The sequence below is a fragment of the Cupressus sempervirens genome, chromosome 5 (assembly GCF_028749045.1).
Source record: "Cupressus sempervirens isolate cs-2001-9-10 chromosome 5, ASM2874904v1, whole genome shotgun sequence".
Taxonomy (NCBI): domain Eukaryota; kingdom Viridiplantae; phylum Streptophyta; class Pinopsida; order Cupressales; family Cupressaceae; genus Cupressus; species Cupressus sempervirens.
In genome coordinates, this window is record NC_143122.1 from 636,492,817 (window position 1) to 636,516,124 (window position 23,308).

A 23,308-nucleotide genomic window follows, 5' to 3' on the forward strand; every position below is an offset into this window, starting at 1 on the left:
TTTGTGGTCATCTTTTGGTGTTTTGTGCCTTCAACCTAGGGTTTTTTGCTGAAGTAAAGATGCCTTTGTAAGAATTTTCCTAAGACAAAGAATGAAATGCCAAGATCTAGAAGCTCAATAGATAACAAAACAAGAGAGACAAAATGATATGATCCTCAAAGGACTAAATTCAATGATGATCAATAATCAAACAATAATGGATGCAATTGATCAAATCTAATACAATGTAAACATGCCTGGATATATATGCAATGCATTATAGTTAGGAGTGATGAAAGAGATAACCTATGAATCACATATGGGGGAATCATATGTCCACAAATGGTGGATCATCCTTCATTCTAGAATAAAGTATGTGCAATATGTGCAACAATGTGAGTATGATAATGTGATAAGAGAAATAGGTGGATCTCACACAGATAGAGGTTTAAGATGACACCTAACTCCACCTCGAGTGGATTTTTCCAACACCATGTGCTAAAATGAAGTTGAAACTCCTATATGTCTAGATGACAACTAATATGCAAATGCGTTATCCTAAGTAAACTAAAGTGTAATTATAATTAATTAATTACACTAACTCCCCCACTTAAGTGCAACTTAGGGGGATGCACTTAGCTCACAATGCTATGTGACAATACATGATGGGTCTTGGCTATAGGCCATGCACGGATTGCAAGTGTAAAAGGTATGCAATGCAATCTCTCTTAAAGTTGAGAAAGAGGGAAAACCTCATGGGAAAAACCCTCCCCCAAAAAGAGAGACGAAAATAAAACAAGATGCATGGATGGATGGAGTAACCAAGACCCCCCCATTATGAAATACATCATGTATATAAAATTAAGAACTATGAGAAGGACAAAACCCATATGAGGAAAAAGGAAAAAGTCCCTTCCATAAGAGAGAAGTAGAAGAAGAGAGACAAAATGTAGAATGCCTATTAGTGATAGCTGCTCCAAGATGAATGTAAAAGCTGGTCCATGAATAGTTAACAACGTTCCTCCCCTTGCCAATCTATAGGAAGAAACCTCAAGATGAATGATGTCTCTGAAAAGTGCTCAATTGTCCATATGTTGATACTGAAGGTTGCCCTTCCAAAGTCAAGATCTAACAAGGATGGATGTAGAACATGTTTCAAAGAATCAAGTGTCTCCCCTAATGATAAAGAGACCTCCGGTATTTGCACATAAAGAATTACAATGACATTAGCCTGGAAAGATTGATCATGTAGAGAATGGACAAGAGGATTAGAAAGTTCCCTCGCAACAATTGTAGAAGGATCATCCTCATCAAAAAGATGTATATCATAAATGATGGCTCCCACATTTGCTATGTGGGATTCCACAAACAAACTTTCAGTGTTTGTCAAGTAGTCAACTGATGAATTAGTAACTAGAAGACAAGGTGTACCCAACTATACTAAATCACATGGACCTATGACTATAGCAATGCATGCATGTGGAATATATTGATGTTGCGACCTTGTCCTTTGTCTATCTAAAGATCCCCCACAAGTGAAACTACTGAATCAAGAGTGTGTCTAACCCAATGAGGTCTAGTGGAAGATGAGGGTAAAGGAGTATCCTCAACCTTAAGTTTACCAAGAAAAGGTGTAATCCTGCGTGTTGTGGTTGAGGTAGATGAACCATTTGAATCATTGTCACTTTTGTTACTGCCAATTTCTACAATGCTTGAAGTATGGAGAGGATTAGAAGATAAGGTAGGTGATCTTTCCTCAAAGTGAACATTGCTCTTTATTGAGATCTTATGAATCTCATGATAAGTCTATATGTCTTAACACTTTCTTAATATCCAATGAATGTAGAAGGCCTTGGTGGAGGCGCCTTGCATTTCTTTGAAGATGTGTGTGCTCATGCTAGACAACTAAATACTTTGAAGTGTTTCACAACCGGTTTTCTTCTACACCATGCCTCAAAAGGAGTCATGATTTATTGATGATGTCATTCACACAACTTATTGGTTCTACCAAAGGTGATGGATCAAGAGGCACAACTTCTATTATGTAGCTTGCCATTGCCTTATGAAGGTATGACATTGATGATAATATGATTCGGTGCTTAATGAAGGCATGAGTTTGATTTGTAAGTTCACACCTAGATCCATGGACGTGATGTATGGTAAGTTTAACAAGTTGTTAGGACTAAATCCATAGCCAGCCTTTAGACTTGTCCAATTTAGTTTGAGAAAATTAGATTAAAATGCAAGAATAATTTGGTTATTTTTTGAGGCTAAGTGTTGATCAGACTTTGTCTTAGGATTCTCATCCAAATGCTTGCTTTAATTACAATCTTTCAAGGGATGGAATCACTAAATTGTTATAAAATTCATGGGATAATTCAAGGATTGTGAAGTCTAAAATTTATTATTTTGTTTAAGTCCTTTAAAGACCATATTGATTTTGAGTTTTGTACTAGGAATCATGTTTCGATCAAAGGCAGGGATAGTCACAAGGAACTGAACAAAGGATGGTGGAAAACAAGATCAAGCTCAAGGCCAAGGATAGCAATGAAAAAGGACTAGTCTAAAGCGATTGAGTTCAAAGGATAATAAGATGATGCACTTCGAAACTGGAACAAAGGAAAGAAAATTCAACGATTAAGTTGAAGGAATTATCTCAAGATCAAACTTTCATCAAACAAGGACATAAGGAAGAGTCTGAGTTTGACAGCAAGAAAGAATTCAAGGACATGATTTTGATCAAGGGAGTGATCCTGATGATGCTCGAGCCATGCAAGGGAGCGAATTTAATATGCCAATGTAATGTCCCTTTTTTTGGGACATTATAATTTTGTGTTGCCAGCTCACTTTGCCTAGGTTTCGGGGGTGAAAAGGTTCTTTACGGGGTTCAGTTCTAGATTTGGCCTAGACATTTCTAGTTTCAGGCCCAACAGAGCAGTTTTGGCAAGTTGTCCGGATGCTTACTATTTTTAGTAAGTAAACTGAGCTCAACATTTTTGGTATCTTAGTGTTGGTTTGGAAGCGTCTCGCCGAGAGCTTTCCAACGAGCTATTGCACGTGTTTATCCGAGTTCATTTGGTCAGTTATTTTGATGCTTGATGATTATATGGTTTATCAACTAAGTGACTTTTAAAGTTCATTTAACTTGTCATTTTATTTAAAAAAGGTACTATGTTCACTTAAGTGACTAAATGACAAAAAAGGTGCTTTATCCCACATTGCCTAAAAGAGCGTGCATCACATTGGAAAAAGTGATAAAGGTACAACAGGCTCCACATGGGAAGGCATGAAGATTATAATATTTAAAAATAAATATTAATCTAGGAGTTGGAAATAGTGACTGGTTATCTCTTTGAGGACGCAAACCCTTGAAGAAACTTTTGAAGGTTGGACGCAAACCTAGCCTTCTTACAGGTTTTATCTACATTTGCCAATCTGATTGTATTTGCTGTTTATAAGATTGGATTTTTTGGATTGTTGCATGTTATTGTATTGCTGTTGTATGATACAGTAACGTTATTTGGCGGCTATTTGTGTTAAGTGCTGGTTTATATATGTACTTCTGAATATTGAAGGAATCAAACAAACTTTTCTAAGTGTTCTTGTATGCAAATCTGCTGGTTACAAATCGATTAAAGTTTTGGAATTTATATCAAATATTGCTTTTCTGTTTGGTTTTAAATCTGCACGTTTATATCAATGTCTTTTTAAGTAAATATTCAGAAAGGGATATTACAGTGGTATCAGAGCCATGCATCCTGCCAGCCTGTGAAATTATATCAGCAAATAAATTGCAGAAGGAATTGACACAAGAATACTGAAATTTCTGGTTGCTTTGATGTGATTGGCAAATGCTGAGGACGGAATCCCTTGAGTTGTTTGAGGAAGTTGGATGTCACCCCAATCTTTCCTCTTGGGATATTAATACACAACCCAGGCAGAAATCGACACGAGAAAATATGATTCCAGTTCCGATAGTTGAAGTAAGTACAGTCATGTTATGCAGTAGAATGTGGATTTAATGCATTAACTTGTATTCTAGGTGTTTGAATAGAAACTTTGTTAGCTAAGTAAATTAGTATCCGGATTGAGAGATTATCAGCAAAGAATAGTTCACGTGGATCACTCTAATTGTGGGAGGCACTCCACAAGTAAAGTAAGTCACCCCAACTTGGGTCACAGACTGAGCCGTCATTTATCTGCCCCACCACTACTCAAACGACATTCTCCTTTCAGCATCAACAGATGTCTCATCTCCCACGTCTAGAATAGAGGTCTCGGGTGGTTGACACCGTAGCACATTGAAGGTTGTAGGTTACAGAAGATATCGCAGGGGCTTGGCATTTGTGGCATAGTTGTTGCAGACTCCATGCCATGGGAGATAATGATGGGTTTTTGAACTAACGGAGAGCTTTCATTCTAAGCCGTATTTCCTATACCAGCTCACGGGTTGTCATACGTAAGACGGGTACCTCCAGGGTCACGACATCATTCACACACCATAGGCAGTCGGATTTCCTTCCACGCATGGTTCCTCAACTACAATTACAAGTCGGGTGGTGTAACTGACGTCCTTGGTAGAGATATTGGTTGTTGGGGATTCTAAGACTTTTAATGGTATTCATTAGAACTGCTTCAAGGTCCATTTAGATCGAATGCATTGGCATCTTATTTGATATATTCTTGGTATGAATCTTCATGAATAGTAAGGAGTTGAACTGTGATACATAATTTTCCCAGTGCATGGTTGTAGTCCAACTGTTTGACGAAATTCTCTTCAGTGGTTGTTCAATTTTTTTTTTTACTCAAATACAACAGAAGTTATTACAGTGGTATATACACTACTTGTCGCATGATCTTTGGCCATATTCCATTATTTGAGCTTTGCACACGTTAATTTGAAGATAGGGGTCAGTGGTAAGCTGTTGGATTGGGAATATTAACAGTAAACAACTACAGTAGATTAGTTAATCTACAATAGTTTAGTGCATGCCGACTGTTTGGTAAAATACCTTGGAAAGAAATCACATGTGTTTTCTTAATATCCAAGGAGGAAAATTACAGTGGTAATATAACGTTCTAAAAGTCTGTATTCAACTTCAAGGTCTAGTTTAGCTTGAAAGTATTGGCATCTTGTTTGGCATGTTCTTAACTTTAACTCTATGATAACAAAGAATGGGAACAATAATAAGTGAGCCTCAAGTGCTGGCTATATGACAAATTGTTTGACGAAATTTTTGACAGTTTTTAGCTCAATATTTTAACGCAAATCAAGCCTGATCTTTGTGGCTGCAAGGTGTGCAAAAATCCCAGAATTACAGTCCTTGCTTGGTGTTTTGCCACAATATATGGAGAAGAGTTCGCAATTGCGGCAAGAGAATTGCATTCTGATTGTTGTGTGAACCAACAAATTATAGAGAATCTTTCAGGTGGACCTCAAACTATGATACAAAATTGAGCCTAATGATAGAAATAGCTGAGAAACAATTGGTCTTGAAATCAGCTACGCTAATCAAAATAGGTGCAGTTTGCAAAAGTAAGCCTACAGGTAGAACACATGAAATAGGATTGGGTCCGTTTCAGGCACATATAAAGCTACATAGCAAAGGAAGTGGGACAAGAGTTTATTATACTAATGAATATGACGAGAAACATAATATTAGGAGGGAAGCTGATAATGATGATAGGAGATTTGTGACCAGGAAGTCGTACAGGGTGGCTAATGTTTCTCAACTAGTAGATAATGAAGACCAGCTAACCCGAGACTTCCAACTCAATATTAAAACTGAATTAAGGAGACTGTATGATGATTATAACAAATTCCCGTCAAAGCCTCAAGAAAGAATTTTCTTTCTTTGATTATGTGGACTTTCAGCTAGAGTTGCAAAACAAGACGGATATGATAAGAAACAAATGCTATGATTTGGCTCGAAATCTCCTTGCAGAGGACAATTACAGAGATTTGCATAGGGAAAATATCAATCAACTTGATAGTAGTACTAAAAAAGAAGAAAACCTTCGCATGATAATATGCAAAATACTAATAATGGCACAAGTATACTAATAGGTAATTGGGAGACAAAAGTAACTTATGGCGCTGTTTATACTGGTCTTTCTGATGAGCATGTTGATGGTCTGTGTAGAAGAGTTGACCAAACTGCCAAAATTGGCAACTCCCCATCTTATTTAGATATGGAAAACATTAGCATCTTATTTGGTGACATGGAAATTAACTTGGATGAATTTTACAGTGATACTAGGCTGAAAATTATGTCAAATTTTGAGGAGCAAATGGACCACAATGTTGGCAGGACAGATGATCTAGCACACGTTGAGTTAGAGGACATATCTAAAACTGTTGTCTCTCTAGGTAATGAAAAATCATAAGATTCTATGGAGAACAGCCAGCTTGTGTTCGAAGGAGATAGTCAAAAACCATTATCACTCTTTGACTTATTGGATATGCTTTTGGTCAAAGAGGACAAGCTTGTCCAAGTGTTGATGAGGATAGATGATTCTTCCAAATTGATTGAGGATCTCATGTGGAATATTGTGATAGAAGAGAGACATGGGAATGTATGTGGTGTCACAAGTCCTCTTTTACATACTATTTTTGAAACTTTGAAAATCATAAAATATGATTACTTGCAACTATTAATGGATAGAGATCTAGCAATAAAATTTGGGAAGGACAAGGAAAGTGAGGTAGATGAGCTATACCTTCAATTAAGCTGAACACATTACTCCATCCACAAATCTGAAAATCAAACGAGTGGGGCAGCCACTCATGAAGAAGATAACCGTGGTTCAAGGGCACAAGAAATCATGTAAATCATTGAAGGAATTCATAAAGTGGGTAGATGTGAAGGCAAACAATGTAATTCAATCATGTGTTCCCCGTCTAAGACTTCCTATGATGACAAAAATTCTATGGATTAGCAAGTTGATGAGTCTGAAAATTCTGATGTTTATGACAGCAGTTGTACATCTTGACATGAGCACATGGTTAGTGATACAAGTGAGGATAATTCAGAGATTTCAATTAATGGTGAACCTTCCTTATCCTTTTATGAAGACTTTGACATAAGCAAGGGTACTTATGGTGGAGTAGGAAGTTCAGAGTTATCCTTAGCATGCTTTGAGGGATTTTTCAGCTTACCTAGAGTTTTATCACTGAGCTCTTATGAGATGACCACGGCCTACTTGTTGATTGGTGATTTTACTTGTTGGTATATTCCAGCTATTAGTGATTTGCTTGTGTATGTTAGTAGTATATTCGTTGATTCTATTTGGCCTTCAGGGGTCAATGAGTTATTTGCAGATGAGTGGGGAGAACATACATTACCCTACGTTCCATGAGGTGTCTGCATTTTTTATTCAGCAGTATATTGAAGACAGTCTTAGCATTCATGATGTTGCTGATTCACCAACTACTCTTTCCTTTACCCATGATCATGTTGATTGGGTGATTGGGGATCTAGGTGTTAATAGTATCTTACATCAGATGGATTATGCTGTGTTGTTACACAGTCACAGGATTATGATCTGTGTGTTTCAGCCTTTCGACATATCAGAGTTCCCGAGATTAGGATTACTCCGTTTTAACTAGGGTGATATGGTGGTAGAGTCAGATTGGTCGGATCTGTCATTGTCATTAGTATAGATATTACAGGAGTTGGTCAATGGGATCTCAAACAGTGTACGAGTTCTCATTTGGGATCTAGGTGGAGCATCCCTATGTATTGCCTTTTATCGGGGAGCTAGGTGGAGAGGTTGGTTGCTATCATCTTGGGGTGGATATTGGTATATTATTGAGCTCCCATCTTCACTTGACAGTAGAGACTCGTAGGGTCACTTATGGAGTGAGACATTCATTCTGACTGAGGGTATTGGCACACACGGCAGCAGCACATGGCAGTTGGTGTCTCTTTATGGCGAGACTTGGGATCCTGGCATTCAATTATTTGGTACATTGATTCCTATTGTATAGTTTCACCATTCCAAGTTTGGGAAGATGCATGCCAGGGTACATCGGCTGAGGAGTAGAAACCCATTTTTGAGGCGAATATGGGATCTTGGCATTTGGTTTCTGCAGGTATGAGCAGATTGCTTGAGGGCAAGCAATCTTTGAGAAGGGAGGCTTTGTAATATCCTTTTTTTTTGGGACATTATAATTCTATGTTGCCGGCTCACTTCGCCTAGGTTTCAGGGGGAAAAGGTTCTTTACGGGGTTTAGTTCGAGATATGGCCTACACATTTCTAGTTTCAGACCCAATAGAGCAGTTTTGGCAGGTTGTCCGGATGCTTACTATTTTTTGTAAGTAAACTGAGCGCATAATTCTTGGTATCTTAGTGTTGGTTTGGAAGCGTCTCGTTGAGAGCTTTCCAACGAGCTATTGCACGTGCTTATCCGAGTTCATTTGGTTAGTTATTTTGATGCTTGATGATTATATGGTTTACTAAGTGACTTTTAAAGTTCATTTATCTTGTCACTTTATTTAAAAAAGGTACTATGTTCACTTAAGTGACTAAAAGATAAAAAAGATGCTTTATCCCACATTGCCTAAAAGGGCGTGCATCACATTGGGAAAAGTGATAAAGGTACAACAGGCTCCACATGGGACGGCATGATGAATATAATATTTAAAAACAAATATTAATTTGGGAGCTGGAAACAGTGACTGCTTATCTCTTTGAGAACGCAAACCCTTGAAGAAGCTTTTGGAGGTTGGACGCAAACCTAGCCTTCTTACAGATTTTATCTACATTTGCCAATCTCACTGTTATTGCTGTTTATAAGATTGGATTTTTTGGATTGTTGTGTGTTATTATATTGCTATTCTATGATACAATAACATTATTTGGCTGCTATTTATGTTAATTGCTGGTTTATATATGTACTTTTGAATATTGGGGGAACCAAACAAACTTTTCTGAGTTTCTTTGTATGCAAATCTGCTGGTTACAAATCGATTAAAGTTTTGGAATTTATATCAAACATTGGTTTTTTGTTTGGTTTCAAATCTGCACATTTATATCAATGTCTTTTTTAGTAAATATTTGGAAAGGGATATTACAACCAAGGAAGATGTTAATGTTTCAAGGGGTTTCTCCAAGGATCAAAACCGAAGATGAAGAAGAAAAAGAGGAATTCCAAACAATGAAGGTGGAAATGCCAAGGGTTCAAGCATTGCAAAGTCCAGTCATCCAAGAGGAAGAAGTCCAAGAATGATGAAGAATTTCTAAGGATAAGATGATGGAATTAAGATAAAGATTGAATGGAGAAGTTAGAGGTCATGGAGTTGTAGCATGGAGACCTTCCTAGTATTGACATGGAGGAACTTACTGAAATTTTACTTAAGCTTGTTGATATTGATAAAAGGAGGACAAAGGGGTATACATCTTGGATGATGAGTTGTTTGGTGACTAGGCGGCTCACACGTTTCTTATTAGTCCTCAAGCCATTGACTTTTTTCATTGGCCTATTTTGTGGTGCTTTTTTTCTATTGGTTAGTTTTGGTTGCCCTAATTAGGGTTTGTAATGGATTAATCTGGGCCATTGATTTAAATCAATCTTGGTTGCTCATTGTAATTGGGACTCCAATATAAACCCCCCTCCTCTCATTTGTAAAACAAAGGTTGTAGTGTTGCTAATATAATGCCAAATTTGCTCTACTTTTAATTTTTGTGTCTTGCATGGCGAAACGTTGGGACCAAGTTTGCATTATTGTATGGTTATGTACATCCTCATTTAGAATATATTTCATTGTAAGTTAGATCAGATTTCATTTCAAGTTGTTAGAATAGATTTTGCTTTAAGGAGTTTTGTTTATGTGGATGGAAGGAATTGTGGATGTTCACTTGTTAGACTCAAACAAATCTGGGCCACTAGCTTGTTCTGGATTGTAAGAATCGCCTTGTGTGGTTAGCTGATGATCAAAACACATAACTTAATTGATATTCAATATTTAGTTTGCATTCATTTGGTGGGACCAAATGTGAATTATTGATTTGAAGATCTTTAGTCTACGATATAAGCTTGCACTAGGTGGGTGGAGTCGTTGGTGATATTACACCTAATAGAGTCCAAGTCCATCAATACTTCCTTGCATTCATAGTTAGAAGTAAAAGTAGAAGTAGAAGCTAAGTTTGAGTCCAAGAGTTGAAAATCAAAAGCATATTCGCATTGCACATTGTGAAGTGAAATCTTTAGAAGTGGCAATGTTGACAAGTCTTGAATAAATTAACATAAGTCCCCTTAATGACCCAACAAATCATAACATTTCCACTTAGTGCATGTCCATAATAGAGAGAACCTTGGACCTTGTGATCTTACATTGCAGGCTTAGCATAAGAAGTGACTGAGATCAAGAGAGGGTTGAATATTTGGTGCTTCACTTCGAAATAAAGTGTTTGATTCCACGTGTTGTAGTGCACTAAAACTCACATTAACAGAAGGGTTTTATAATTTTTGTCCATAAAAATTTGTGGGTTTTGTGTGATTCTCTACCTTAAAAATCGTTTTATAGAAGGGTTTTACCGTGTTTTCCTCAAAAATGAAGTTTTGTATAATGATACGTGTCTTGGATTTTGTGCTAGGCTTTGATTGATTTTACTTCACGAAAAAGGTGTTTGGTTTTATTGATTTTATCCTTAAAAGTTGTTTTTGGAGGTTTTTTTATCATTTTTCCCAAAACTATGATGATGAAGATTTGTAAACTTCAGTTATAGGGTTCGGTGAGTGTCTTTTTGCAGCTGTTCTAAGTTGCACATAGTTGCCAGGGCAACAGTTTGTACAAGAGTTTGCCAATTCTTTCTCAAAATTGCGGTTTCAATTTTATCTTGTTGTCTCTGCTAATAGGTTGGATGGATGGCTTCTTGCTCACTAACATCTTGTAGATCTAGGGAGGGTCTCAACAAGAGCAAAATGTTCTAATGAGAAGATGATAACCTTCTCAAAAGACATTGTGTCTTCTATAGGGTAGTTAGAATGACGACCATTAAGGGCGGGTATTAGAACAGTGTAATTTTTCTTTAATGGTCATCTTAGTCTTCTCAGTTAGTTTTATTTTCATGACATTTCGGATTTTGTTCACAATTGTTTCTTTTAGAAACATCATCTTCGTAAATCTATATTAGGAACTTTTATCTCTATTTAATATATAACTTCAATTTACTATAACAAGGGTAGCCTACATGATGGGAAGCTTGTCTCTGCTCTCCAAATTCGTGTCACCTTATTCACCTGCCTATGATTGTGACTTAATTCAATTCCAATAATCAACCATTATAGAGTTTGGATAGGAATCACCCTAGGGCGCCCAAAATAATTTTCTTATCTTAGCCTAATGGAAGATGCAACATTCCTTCTTGGCACATGTGTGGCATCCATCATGGAATAGCCTACTTAGAAGGGAAATTCATATCTGCTCTCCCTCCATGTATTTCCTTAACTCCACATGATTGTTTGTAGGAGAACAAGTAGACTTAATAAACAACATTTCACCATCATTGACTAGACCAATTCAATAAACAACACTTCGCCATCATTAACTACACCAATTCATAAAATATTTAAGTTAGACAACATCCTGCTTATGCATACCAGAATACTTGCTATTAAATGAGGCACCCTTCTTTACTTGATCAATGCACCTTTTCAAATTAACCGATGTTTCTCAATATTGTTTGATAAGAAATGTGTCTCTTTGGAGGAATGCTGCTGTTTGGGAATGATTAATCACCGCTTAGCAATAATTAATATTATTCATAGATCACTAACTGGATTCTTTGTATATGTTTCCCCTTAGCATTTATAGTGGGATTAAGGTGGAGATCTTATTTTATTTTTATTATTCTTAGTGGTGGGTGAACAGGTGAAAAAATGTCTTTATTGTTAATATTCTCTAGACTTGAACAACTCAATTGGGATGTTAGCTAACAAGTTGATTGTGTTATATTATCAATGCTCATATGCTTACATTTAATCCTATTATCATGTATAATCATTCTTTCTAAATAGTTTTGCCTAGTGTAATTTGGCATCTAGATTTTACATTTTACAATTGTCTGATAATCTCCACGAATAAAATTTATTTTGTTGAAGGATTTTACCTAGTGCAATCTGATGTCTGCATTTTACGTTTTGCAGTTTCTGATTTGAAACCAAGCCTAATCAAGTATTACCTTTTTTTTACACGAGTCATCTCTTGTAGGGTTTTGCTTACCCTTCTGTATTATATTATGGTCAAGGCCTTATTTTGATTTTTTCTTTGGTTTGGCATTTCTTAACTTGATTCTGGACATTTGATTTTCCAAGACTAGTTGCCTCACTTGTCAAGTTGTAAAATCCCTCATTTTACTACTTTTACTTTTGGCTTTTAGGTTTTGGCATTGATTTCTTATGTAAATTGTTGATAAATAGTCATCAGTAAACTGTGCCATTAGGTAACTTTGTCAAGAATGGTGAAGTTAGCATACTTCAAAAACTCTCTGAAGTTCAATTTAGCATGTGTAAAAACGTGTCATCTTTCCAGCTTTACCAGGTTGGCAGAGCACTTAATTTCTTAGGAGTGGAGCTTAAAATTACTCATCTTCATTAGAATAAGATCTAAGCTACAGTTAATGCATATGGTTTTGAAAGTCGAGGTGCAGTCATCATACTACCTTGAATTGTACTGCACCTACATAGTTTGTTAGTACCTTATCTTGTTCTCTTTTATAAAGATGCACTTGAGATGTCAAGGAATTGTGTTTTTTTGGTCTAGTTGCTAAATCTGTTTCTAGTATTTTGTGTCTCTTTCATTCTATGGTCGAAACAAACACGAGATTTGTATGTACATTGAAGGTAACCCTGTTGTTGTAACTCTGTTCACAGCATTGTATTATTTTGAGTATGAGTTCTTAAGTTTCCTCTTTTCTCTCGCTGATACCCTTCGTTTTATTTGGCTTTCTTGCATATCTCTTTACCTCTTGATCCTCAGATTGGCAGGATCAAAGCTTTGATACCAGTCGTAATGCCTCGATCCTCAGATTGGCAGGATCAAAGCTTTGATACCAGTCATAATGCCTGCTTTTGCCCTAGTTTCAGCTCTAGGGTTTTAGATTTAAATATGAATAACCAGTTAGACAAAATGAGAATCATGCATAGATCATAACTATTGCTGTTGCAACTGTCATGCGATTAAATGAACAGATCAGTTTAAACAACTTTACTACTGTTGGGCTTCGGCCCTAGCCTGCAGGGTCAACAAAGGAGGCTTGAGGTTGTGGGTAGTTCCCCATGGTTTCGGGTTCAAATCTGCTCCCAGTTGAAGAGGTGATATGGCTTGCAGGTGGATGAGCTCACTTGTGAGAGGATTTTTTATCCCTAGCTGACAGAGATATCGAAGATACAGGCTGCTGGTCGCTGGGCTAGGGCGCGAGGATACCTTCGATGTAGCAAAAAGAAAAAAAACTTTCTTACTGTTGTTAGGAGTCAACAGTAAATCTCAATCATCAGTCTCTTAATTACGTCAATTACGTTGTAAACAATTAAGGAGGACAAAATAAATGTTTAACAGACCAGTTATTTCTGACAGCAATCAATGAACTTACAATAGTGACAAAGTTATACGTTCAGATTAATGGTGGTATGAGAAGCTTGCCTTACTTCCAGGCTAGCCACCATATACGGCCAACAAGACTATGCACAAGATCTGCCCTGGGATTGTTCTGTTGGTAATCGTGTAATGTCCCCAGTTATTCTGTTGTATGTAGATGGCTCCAGTATCTCTGAATGAACGTCATTTTAAAAATCTCTGATCTGGTCGATAATTATTAATTTCAGATTATTACTGCTTAATAATCTCAGTTCTTACTGCCTTATTATTCAAAGCAGATCTCCTTTTTCTTGCTTTATACTTAGAATCCAATATCCTTCTTGATACTTTCTCTTGCTTCCGTGATTGAATTATTATTTCTTTTATATCTCATCTCCCTTTTAGAGGGAGTCATATCTTCATGAAGCCTCATGCCTTTGGCAAGAGACACACCTTTCGAAAGCTGGGTGCTGGCTTGACAAGTCTTAGTCGGCCATTGAAGAAATCACTATTATTTAAATATCACTTACAATTTCATCTAGTTTGCCTTCTTTTTAAATGCATATTTTTCTCTGAATGCTAGTTGGCCTTCCTTCATTTTTTGGCTTCTACCCAGGCCTTAATTGGTATTCAAGGATAGGCTTAGTTTTGTGAAGACTGTGATTTAGATGGGACATGACAGTTAGGGAATCAATTTTTGATTAAATTCCGTCAATGGTCGATTCAATACAAAATTACTATCAATGATCATATTGCTTTAAATTGGAACATCAGTGTTCTCATATGGTTCATTTGATCTTCAAGCAGCTCCAACACTGCTCAAGCTAGCTGAATTGTGCAAGACTTGTAAGAGCTTCATCTTCTGCAGCGACTTGCAAAACTTAGAACAGAAGTATCTAAGTCAGCACATTTAGGAGCTACACTTTAGTTCCTTGCTCGGCTCCTACTCAACTTGCAAATGTTACAACAGGCATAAGTTGGAATGCACAAACTGATTTTGCAGCCAACAGGTTGTGCTTAATTTAGTGGATAAATTAGTATGTACTGTAATGTTCAGATCATACTCCATGATCCATTTTTCATTTATCAGGATACGCATAACAAGAGAGAAGTGAGTATGTTGATGATGGATCATGGAGTATGATTTAAAACATTGTTTTGAGTAGATCTTTATGTATTCCAGTACAAAAATATCCACTATGCAATATCATGAATTTTGGAAATTTCATGGCTTTATTTAGCAGGTGCTCCAATTTTGCATAGATGAAGAACTTACAACATGTTGAGATTGATGTCAAAGTCAATATAACATTTATAATTATAAAATTAAAATATAATATGCAGTTGAAAAGAAACCAAAATTTTGTTTGCTAGAGGCTACAGGTAAACAATATCTTGGCATTGGAGATACTGCCACGTGTGAGTGTTCATGTACTTGTCTTGAATGTGGTAACATTGTGTTTCCGCATTTATTACATTGCTAAACTCAGCTATGGCAATTTTTCTACATTTGGATTTGGGAGGGCTCTAGTGATTTACAGATGGGGAATATCTGGATGTCCCCTGGCTGTCCCCTAATGTATTTGGGCACACCGTGCAAATTGTTGGATGTCCCAAGGATGTTTCCAAAAATTTGTTAAAAAATGGGATGAGTTGAGTACATTTCCCACCTGCCTCTTCATCCCCTATAGGGAATGGATTAATTTTGGGGGAGGGGATGCATCTGTGGGGAGTGGAGCCATTATTTTCATCATCCACAGGGAAAATTAACAGAAGTAGGGGTAGTTGAGGGAAAAAGAAAATGACAGGATTAATCTCAACAAATGCGAAGGGATAATTCCTCACAAACAGTAATTCAAGAGTCTACTATGCTAATAAAAATTGAGATTATTTTAATCTTTTACTTTGGAAGATCTCTCAGGTAGAAAAAGATTTTACGAGCTGGAGAGCCAGTGGCCTAATACAATAGGACTTAAAGTTTGAAGACATAGAGCTGAAGGACTATCTTTGAAATTGTTAGCCATTTTGCGCCGACCCCCCGCCAACCCCCCCCCCCCCCCCCCCCCCCTCTTTTCCAAATGTCGCTAGTCTAATGAAAAACCAGGGTGGTAGCCATGTCCATGTCCTTTGAATTATTTATATTTGCCATGCGAATGTAAAAGGGATACGTAAAAATCTTTGGTTCCTTCTTTATATTCCTAAGTCTTCAAATCTTTCATATTGTATGTCATATTCCTTATGAATATTTCAAGTTGCAATCATGTGAAGCCTTTAATCACGTTGTCGCTCCAGTTTAAGATCAAACTGTCAAATAAGCTGTGAGGGCGCGACATGGTCAAGTTCACGGTTGGTGCGGCATCGCAACGGTTAGCACTAATGGCTGGGTTCATGTTGCAAGGTTGCGAAGGGTTATAGGGCATCTGCAATGATTTTCCTCTGCCGTCAGATCTCAGCAAATCAACAGTTGGCGTATTCCTGCTTTTTGAAGTTGGGCGAAGCAGAAATACGAGCTTTTTATGTGTCGTGGTGGGGCCAAGTGCATAGAGACTCCTTCATCGCATTGTCGCAAGGGCCAGTTTCGAAGGAATTGCTAGTTATAAATGCATCTTAGCTTCAATCGATATCACTCCTTTGAAAAGCTTCAAAATTCTAAGTTGCGGTGTTGTGAAAGTCAAACAACCGCAGTCAAATTCAGTGTCTCGCATTGTTGCACATGGTTAAAGGAAACCCGAGGTCAACGTGGCAAGGTTGCAAAATGCATTGTTCGCATTGTAGCAAGAGTTTCAGATTAAACCAAGGTTAAGGTTGCGAAGCCGTGCATGTCATTGGTCACACCATTGCAGGTTAAAATTGAGGTTATAAACTTAAGTTGCGATGGTGCGATGGTAGTCAGTTTGAAGGTTGGTCGCTATTTTGTAGTAGTTAGTTGAAAGGAGCAACAAATAGTCGCGATGGAGCGATCGATAGTAAAGGGTTGTTTTTGTAGCCTCGCGGGGTCTGGTTTGCGGTTAAGATAGATGGTTGTGAAGTTGCAAGGGGTATCAAACAGTCAGATTTATGTGGCTTTGCACTGTTGTAGGTATTTGAGTTGCAATTAGGTTTTAAGTTGCGACAGTGCGAATGGTAATGCATACAGTTAAGTTCATGGCAATCACAATATCGCACACATTTTATGTCAACTTGAGGGTGAGGTCGCGAAGAGGTGACAAGGGGAAAATGGATGGCTTCACATTGTCGCACAGTTAAAGGGTTGTTAAGACCAAACTGTTGCAAAGATGCGAAGTGGTCAATTCTATGATGTTCACAAGGTCGCAATAGTTAGAGGGCTAAAGTGTTTTCAAGCCGTGAAGTAGTGATAAAGGGATAAAATAGGACGTCACGGTTTCACGTGGTTAAATAGTTAAAGAGGAAAATCAGTTGCGAAATTGCAAACAGTGGTAGTTAGTAGGTCAACGTAAAGATAGAAGCTGGGCAAGGTGGCAGAATACTTCAAGGGTATAGGGCCACATGGCGAGTTAGATGGTTGAATTAGATTGACTTGATGACATAATTGACCTGGCATAGTCGTGCACATGAAACCAACAGCCCGTTGATGGCGATCGATCCTTTTGATCGTCTGCAACCACCTTTTAGTGTTCTCCATGCCTGGTAAATGTAGTTTTCTTCATTCCGCCGCCTTGGGTTATTTATCTACCCCATCCAGAGCAGTTATGATTGTCGTTTCTGTCTATTCAAGGCCAGATTTGCACGCAAGGATCAGATTTTCTGCACGGGGATGTGCATCTGATCAGATTTCTTCTCTGATTCTCAGTTATTGTCCTTCTGCAACTTGAGCTCCACCTGGTTGGAGTTTGAATTCAATGCAAACATCTGAGTTATGCTTGAACTCTATAAAAGGCAGTTGTAAATATTTGTTAGGGGTTGTTCCTTGTTCTGTCATGTCTACTTGCAGTAGCCTAGTGCTCTGCAACTGTATACCTTGCCTTCCATTAATGAAATAGCTCCCTTCTTTACCTCTTCTTTCCATTCATTATTTGTGCACGTATCTTGCCTTGTTTTAAATGTTTCTTTCTAGTTTTTAAAGTTTGTATGTTGTGTCCAAACTGTTGATAATTGCTGTATTGTGAAGATGTCTTTCCATTCAACACTTGATCAGTTCTAAACCTGCATGTGGTTTCTTAGAATGTAGAATAGAGTCAAGACTTGTGTATTTGGGTTCTTCATTGATGTGTTGTGCATATAAGGGCAGAGTTGTAACCATTTCAATTAGGTGCATCACCCCCTTTCCCTTTCAGCAATTTACTTTCTTGCATCTCTTACTCCCTTTCCCCCTCAAGCAGTAGTTAGGTGCATCTTGATTGTAAGGAAGCCAGCCTTCTCCGGAGACTCAATCTCATAGTTCAAGTCCCATAGCTTGGAGATTGTTTCCATGTTACATGAGGTCGCTTGAGGGCCATACCTCAAGCAAGGGTGCAGACTTTTGTGTCAACAATTACTTAGCTAATTTTTTTGTTTTTTTGAAAGATAAAAACTGCAATAACCCAATCGTTAATTTCAAAGCCCTGGCACTATTCTAGAACTTGATAGCAAAGTATAATAATATTCACTCTGTGTACTTCAAATTTTAAGTTTTTGCCCAAATGCTTGCAACAGTCTTCACTCTAAGATAGAAGGTAGTTTATTTTTGATTTGCTGAACTCTATTCTATGAAATTAATTTCAATCTTAATGAACTGCTATAAATTTCGAGTGAAGTTAGGACTCTTGGCAATAGGGTGTAAAATCATTTATAAATGATTAAATGTCCTTGTACCAGTCAGTCTGTGTATCAATGTTGAGAGGTGAAGTTGTACTCATAAATGGGGGTTTATCGCTAAGAAATCAAATTACACACTTTGCTTATATTCTTGACAGTTTCTGTTGGAAGCCTAAAAATATTCTAAAAGCCGTTATTTTAGGTAAATACAGCTTAGACTTTTTAATATTTCTACTTATTTTCATCAAGGATTATTAAGGAAATTTCCTGTCATACATTACCTAAAGGTCAGACGCATGAACGGTCAATAAGTATTTAAAACAAAAGAAGTAAATAGACTTCTTGTTCTCTTATTGATACTGTACAAAAGGAATGATTATCTGGAAGGAATCTATATCTCATTAAACACTTACCTCGTGAGTTTTTTCTCCACAATGTGGATATTTGGATTGGATGCATTCCCTTTGTAGGCCTAGTAATGCACTTTGTGGTATTACTAACAAAAATGAGGGAGCTGATCAACCTGAACCTGGTTTTTTCTGAGAAAGTTGATTATCCTTGTATCCTTCCTAGTTCAGGAAGAGCTGATTGTCCTTGCCCCTGCTAAATCTGCATCTACTGGCAGAAAACAAGCTGATAACTATTGGAAGTGCTCTCGATTCAGTGCTACCCATCCTTTCTTTTAAATTATTTTTGATTTATTGTTAGAAATGTATAAGGGATCTTGAGTTCATTAATTACTATGGCACATTAGTCCAGTGAGAGTCTCTCCAATCTGCGATTGGAGATTAATGTTCATGGAGACGAAATGAGGAAATATTAATGTGCTCTGTTGACAGGATAGAGGCATATGAAAAGCAAAGTTCCATAGAAATAATTTAATAAAGGAATATGAAATTCCTTTGATAGTTTAATTTTTGTGAAAAAATTGAATGATTGAATTTCAAGGTGGGGGACTCCATGCCGTCCTTGGGATGGTCGAGGGATGCCTAGGTGCCCCTGAGGAGCGAGTTTCCCTGGCTGCCACCTGGAGGAAATGTCCAAGGAACTTCCCCCGTCTGAAAATGCCTGGGCAGGGTAGGGTATGTCATTCAAGATGCATCCCCACAGAACACTGTTTTTAACTATTGTTCCTATAATTCTTTCCAGTTTTTTGTTGCAATTAGTTAATGTTTCCAAACTACATATATATAATGCACCTTCCATTACTATCAGTTTGTTTATAATAGTTTAGTATAACTACATTTCAAACAATTTTCCCTTTCAAAGTGGTAACTTCACACATTAAGTTTTATAATTTATTCTATAAAGGGTAAGGTTGTGTTTTTCTATTTTCTTAATTTAAAATTGAGTTGATTTGAGGAAGTTTCTTTCCCAATATCTAGGACACGTAGACATTTCTGAAGGAGTAAATTTAGTTTGACATAGATTATCTCTTGCATGAACTTGATCTGCAGGTTGTGACTAGCTTGGCAGACCCATCGGCTAACATAATATTTGGAGCTGTTGTTGATGATAGATATACTGGAGAAGTACATGTAACTATAATTGCTACAGGATTTTCCCAAAATTTTCAGAATGTATTGGTGACTGATCCAAATGGTGTGAAGAAAGAAGTTCCGGAGACTAAAGTATCAGAGCCTACCAAGAAAAGTACAGCTCCTGTTTATTCAAGGCCCTCTGGTAGAAAGTGGCTTTTATGAAGATGCAAACTTTTGTTTGGAGTGTGTTGTGGCATCTTTCAAATTCACAATGCAAGGCAGTTAATTATTTGTAATACAATATGATTGTTCTCCTTATCATTCATGTAGAATTATTGTCAGCTTGAGCAGGAAATGAAAAGGGTGTGTTAACAAAAGGTTACAACATCTGGTAATCATTATAATTGGTTTAAAAGCAAGATAATGCGATTGGCACTTGTTTTAATTGTAAGGCCTTCTATGTCCCGTTTTCCTCCTGTAACCTTTATTTTATTCATATTGTTGTAATGTGTGCTGTATCATGAAATTGGCATTTCAAGTGATTTCTTGAACACTTCTTTGTTGCTCTGTATGTTTTAGTGTCTGGGAGAAGAAGATAATGAATAGAAAATCTGCATTATGTGTGACATAGGCACAGTTGAGTGGCTTTATCAAGTTTGTATTATTTTATTCAGAAATGTGTCTTAAAATTGAAAATCCAATGATTTCTTAAATCTTGGTGCCTTGTGGCTTTGCATGAAGGATTGGAGCAAGAGTTTATTGATTTGCAAATCTGGTTAAACATGGTGTTTTATGTATGACAGTTATTCTTAATTGGCTTTATCAAGAAAGATTTATTTTGTTCAGCAATATGGGGCCACTGATCAACTTACTATCAAATGCGAATCCGTGCCAAAACAATGAACCACATGGTGTTTGAGGAGGCACTTAAAAATGAACTGGAAGTTCTTCCATGTGCACTTGACAATTTCAGGTGCTTGGGGATGGTACCCCAATCAATATGCGAAGAGTAATATTAGCGGTTTGTTGTCACAAATAGATGCTTATGGCATTGGTCTAGAAAAGTCCACTAAATCCTCTTGTATTAGATTAATTATTTTGCTAATAATGCCAACATGTTAAAAACTTGTGGAAGACATTATCACATGAGGGGATTTTTTTTGAGAAAGCAACCCTGCATGGTTTTACTAAAGTATATTCAATAAAATTTCGATAAATATATGTAGGTTAACTAGAGAAGAGCACCAATGTTTGTTTTCATCATGAAAAGCCTTGACTGCATAGCTGTAGGTGTTTTTAAGCTCTATCAACTTTTATAATGTTTACTGGAATGTACACACCCTATTCTAATTTGAAGTTGCACATCAAAGTTATATGTTATATTGCTTTCTATGATGCATAATAAGGCAAACAACATAAGAAAACACTTCTATAGGTGTGACTGCTTAATTAATGATAGGGGAAACAAGCCAGTTGCCACCCATGTATGCAATGCCTCCATGTTAACCGTTACCTTTCACCCCAATTACCGCTCAAAAAAACCCCAGCTTCTGCACACAAACATGCCAAAACAAATCACCATGAACACCAATTGCCGTTCACTTTTTTTCTTTTTAAGCTTTCTTGATTGCTGATTGGTCCATTTGTGCAATAAGTACTATAATGGCTATTAGGGGGTCTTATTGGCGGGTATTGGGCAAACGTTTTCAAATGACACTTTTAGACCACCTTGCACTCTACGAGTTCTACAAAGAGCTCCGTAAATGTGGGAAAGCCAAAAGGCTAGCTTTAGGCTCTTCACTCACCTATGGAGGTTCACTGAAAAATCGGCAAATTTTGACATACAAATTAGGAACTGTAATTGCACGAAGTTAGCCTAGGTGGCTATGGGTTGTTTCCCCTATGTTTCTGGGGATAAGTTTTCTCTTTTTCTTTTAACTAGCATCGATCCATATGAATTTAGGCCTGAGCTTTGTCAATATGTATCATAATTGAGTATTTTGCAGTTTATTTGTCGTAAGAAGAAAGGTCGCAAAAAATCAAAGATACACCTACTTTTAATATCGGCCTTGAATTACAGAGTCATATTCATAATATATTTACTTAATTCTTTGAGCTTGTTAAGTTGACCCACATCACCAAACATATGATTATTATGACAGTTTGCTACATTGAACAGTTTATTGATTGCAGGAGCATTTTTGGTTAGGGAGATAGGAATCCATATTAAATTATGAAAACATACCCCACAGTTAACATTTAAGGTATATCTACCTGCCTTGAACTTAAAATACCATAAGTGGCTGTTTATTAGGTGTAACCAACTGCGTAACCCCTTTTTTGTTTGATGTTGGGTTATATTATAACCCGGTGCATATGATGCAAATGCAGGGTTAAAATTTACTTCCAATGTTTTGGCATTGCATGCATTTTCTGTTTGAAATTGAATGCGAAAAGATGTCATGGATGGCTATTGGGGAATTGTGAATTTGGATTTATATGGTTGAGGTTTATTATATACAGATGTATCTTTTATGGAGACTTTGTAGACGGAAATCTATTAACTGAGATTAACAAATTATTTGAAGTATATGAATTCACAAAGAATTAGTGTATAACTGTTGATTGGATGCCTCCTAATTTTAGAAGGAATTAGTGTCAATCGAAATGAGGCAATAATAATTGAAGGTGAAAGTGCAAGCATACTCTCAAGACTCCAAATTAATTTGAATGCCTATCATGTATTGTCAACTTATAACATCAAGTATTCAAGTAGTTTGATCAAATAAGTTGTATGCAACAGTTCTAGTCAGCACAACTGAACTTTGTCGACCAAACACTTTTTCTACGAAGGACCATTTTGCTTCCCTAAAAGCATTTCATAGCACAAAAATTGTGCATGACCACATATTTTAGAATGTGTCTCCATCTTGACGCCCACAACATTCTAAACAACAATTACAGATGAAAATGAATCCTGTCTGCATATTCGAAGTTGAAAAATGTGCACTGCCCATTTAGTTCAATATTCAGTAATTAAATATAAATAGCGCAGTTTATGATTTGCAAAGGAAATATACTTAAAATAAGCTTTTGAATATTTATGATATTTAATATATCAGATTATACTAGCATATTACTAGTAAAAAATAATAATAATGATAATAATAATAATAAAGAATGTAAAAAATTGTGATTTTTTGGTTTATTTTGATGACCTTTTAACACTTCTTCTCATGATAGGCTACGGTAGAAGTTGATCACCAACGTGTTGGAGAGTAACATGTTACAATTTAATTTATTTCCTATTTTTGATACAGGGAAACCCAATTCCTTTCATATAAAACTTTCTTGGAAGAGCAACACAATTTGAAAATTACAGTACAGGGCTCGTCAGTTTGTTTAACAATTTCTCTCAAAACAAGCAAATTGGCTTTTGAAATCTTTTTCAATTGCTTGCAGTTACTCTCTTTAGCTTATTGTCTCATTGAATTCTCTCTATTTTTTATTATT

At 36.7% G+C, this 23,308-nt stretch overlaps 1 protein-coding gene across 1 annotated transcript in view; it reads left to right on the forward strand.

Annotated features, from left to right (window-relative positions):
* FTSZ1-1 (homolog of bacterial cytokinesis Z-ring protein FTSZ 1-1) overlaps window positions 1-20,240 on the forward strand; it is a 41,229-nt gene extending 20,989 nt beyond the window's left edge. The window contains exon 7 of the mRNA XM_089832163.1: window positions 19,772-20,240. Coding sequence (XP_089688289.1) covers window positions 19,772-20,017 — 246 coding nt within the window. The 3' untranslated portion in view covers window positions 20,018-20,240. The remainder of the gene's footprint in view (window positions 1-19,771) is intronic.
* Window positions 20,241-23,308: the final 3,068 nt, after the last annotated feature.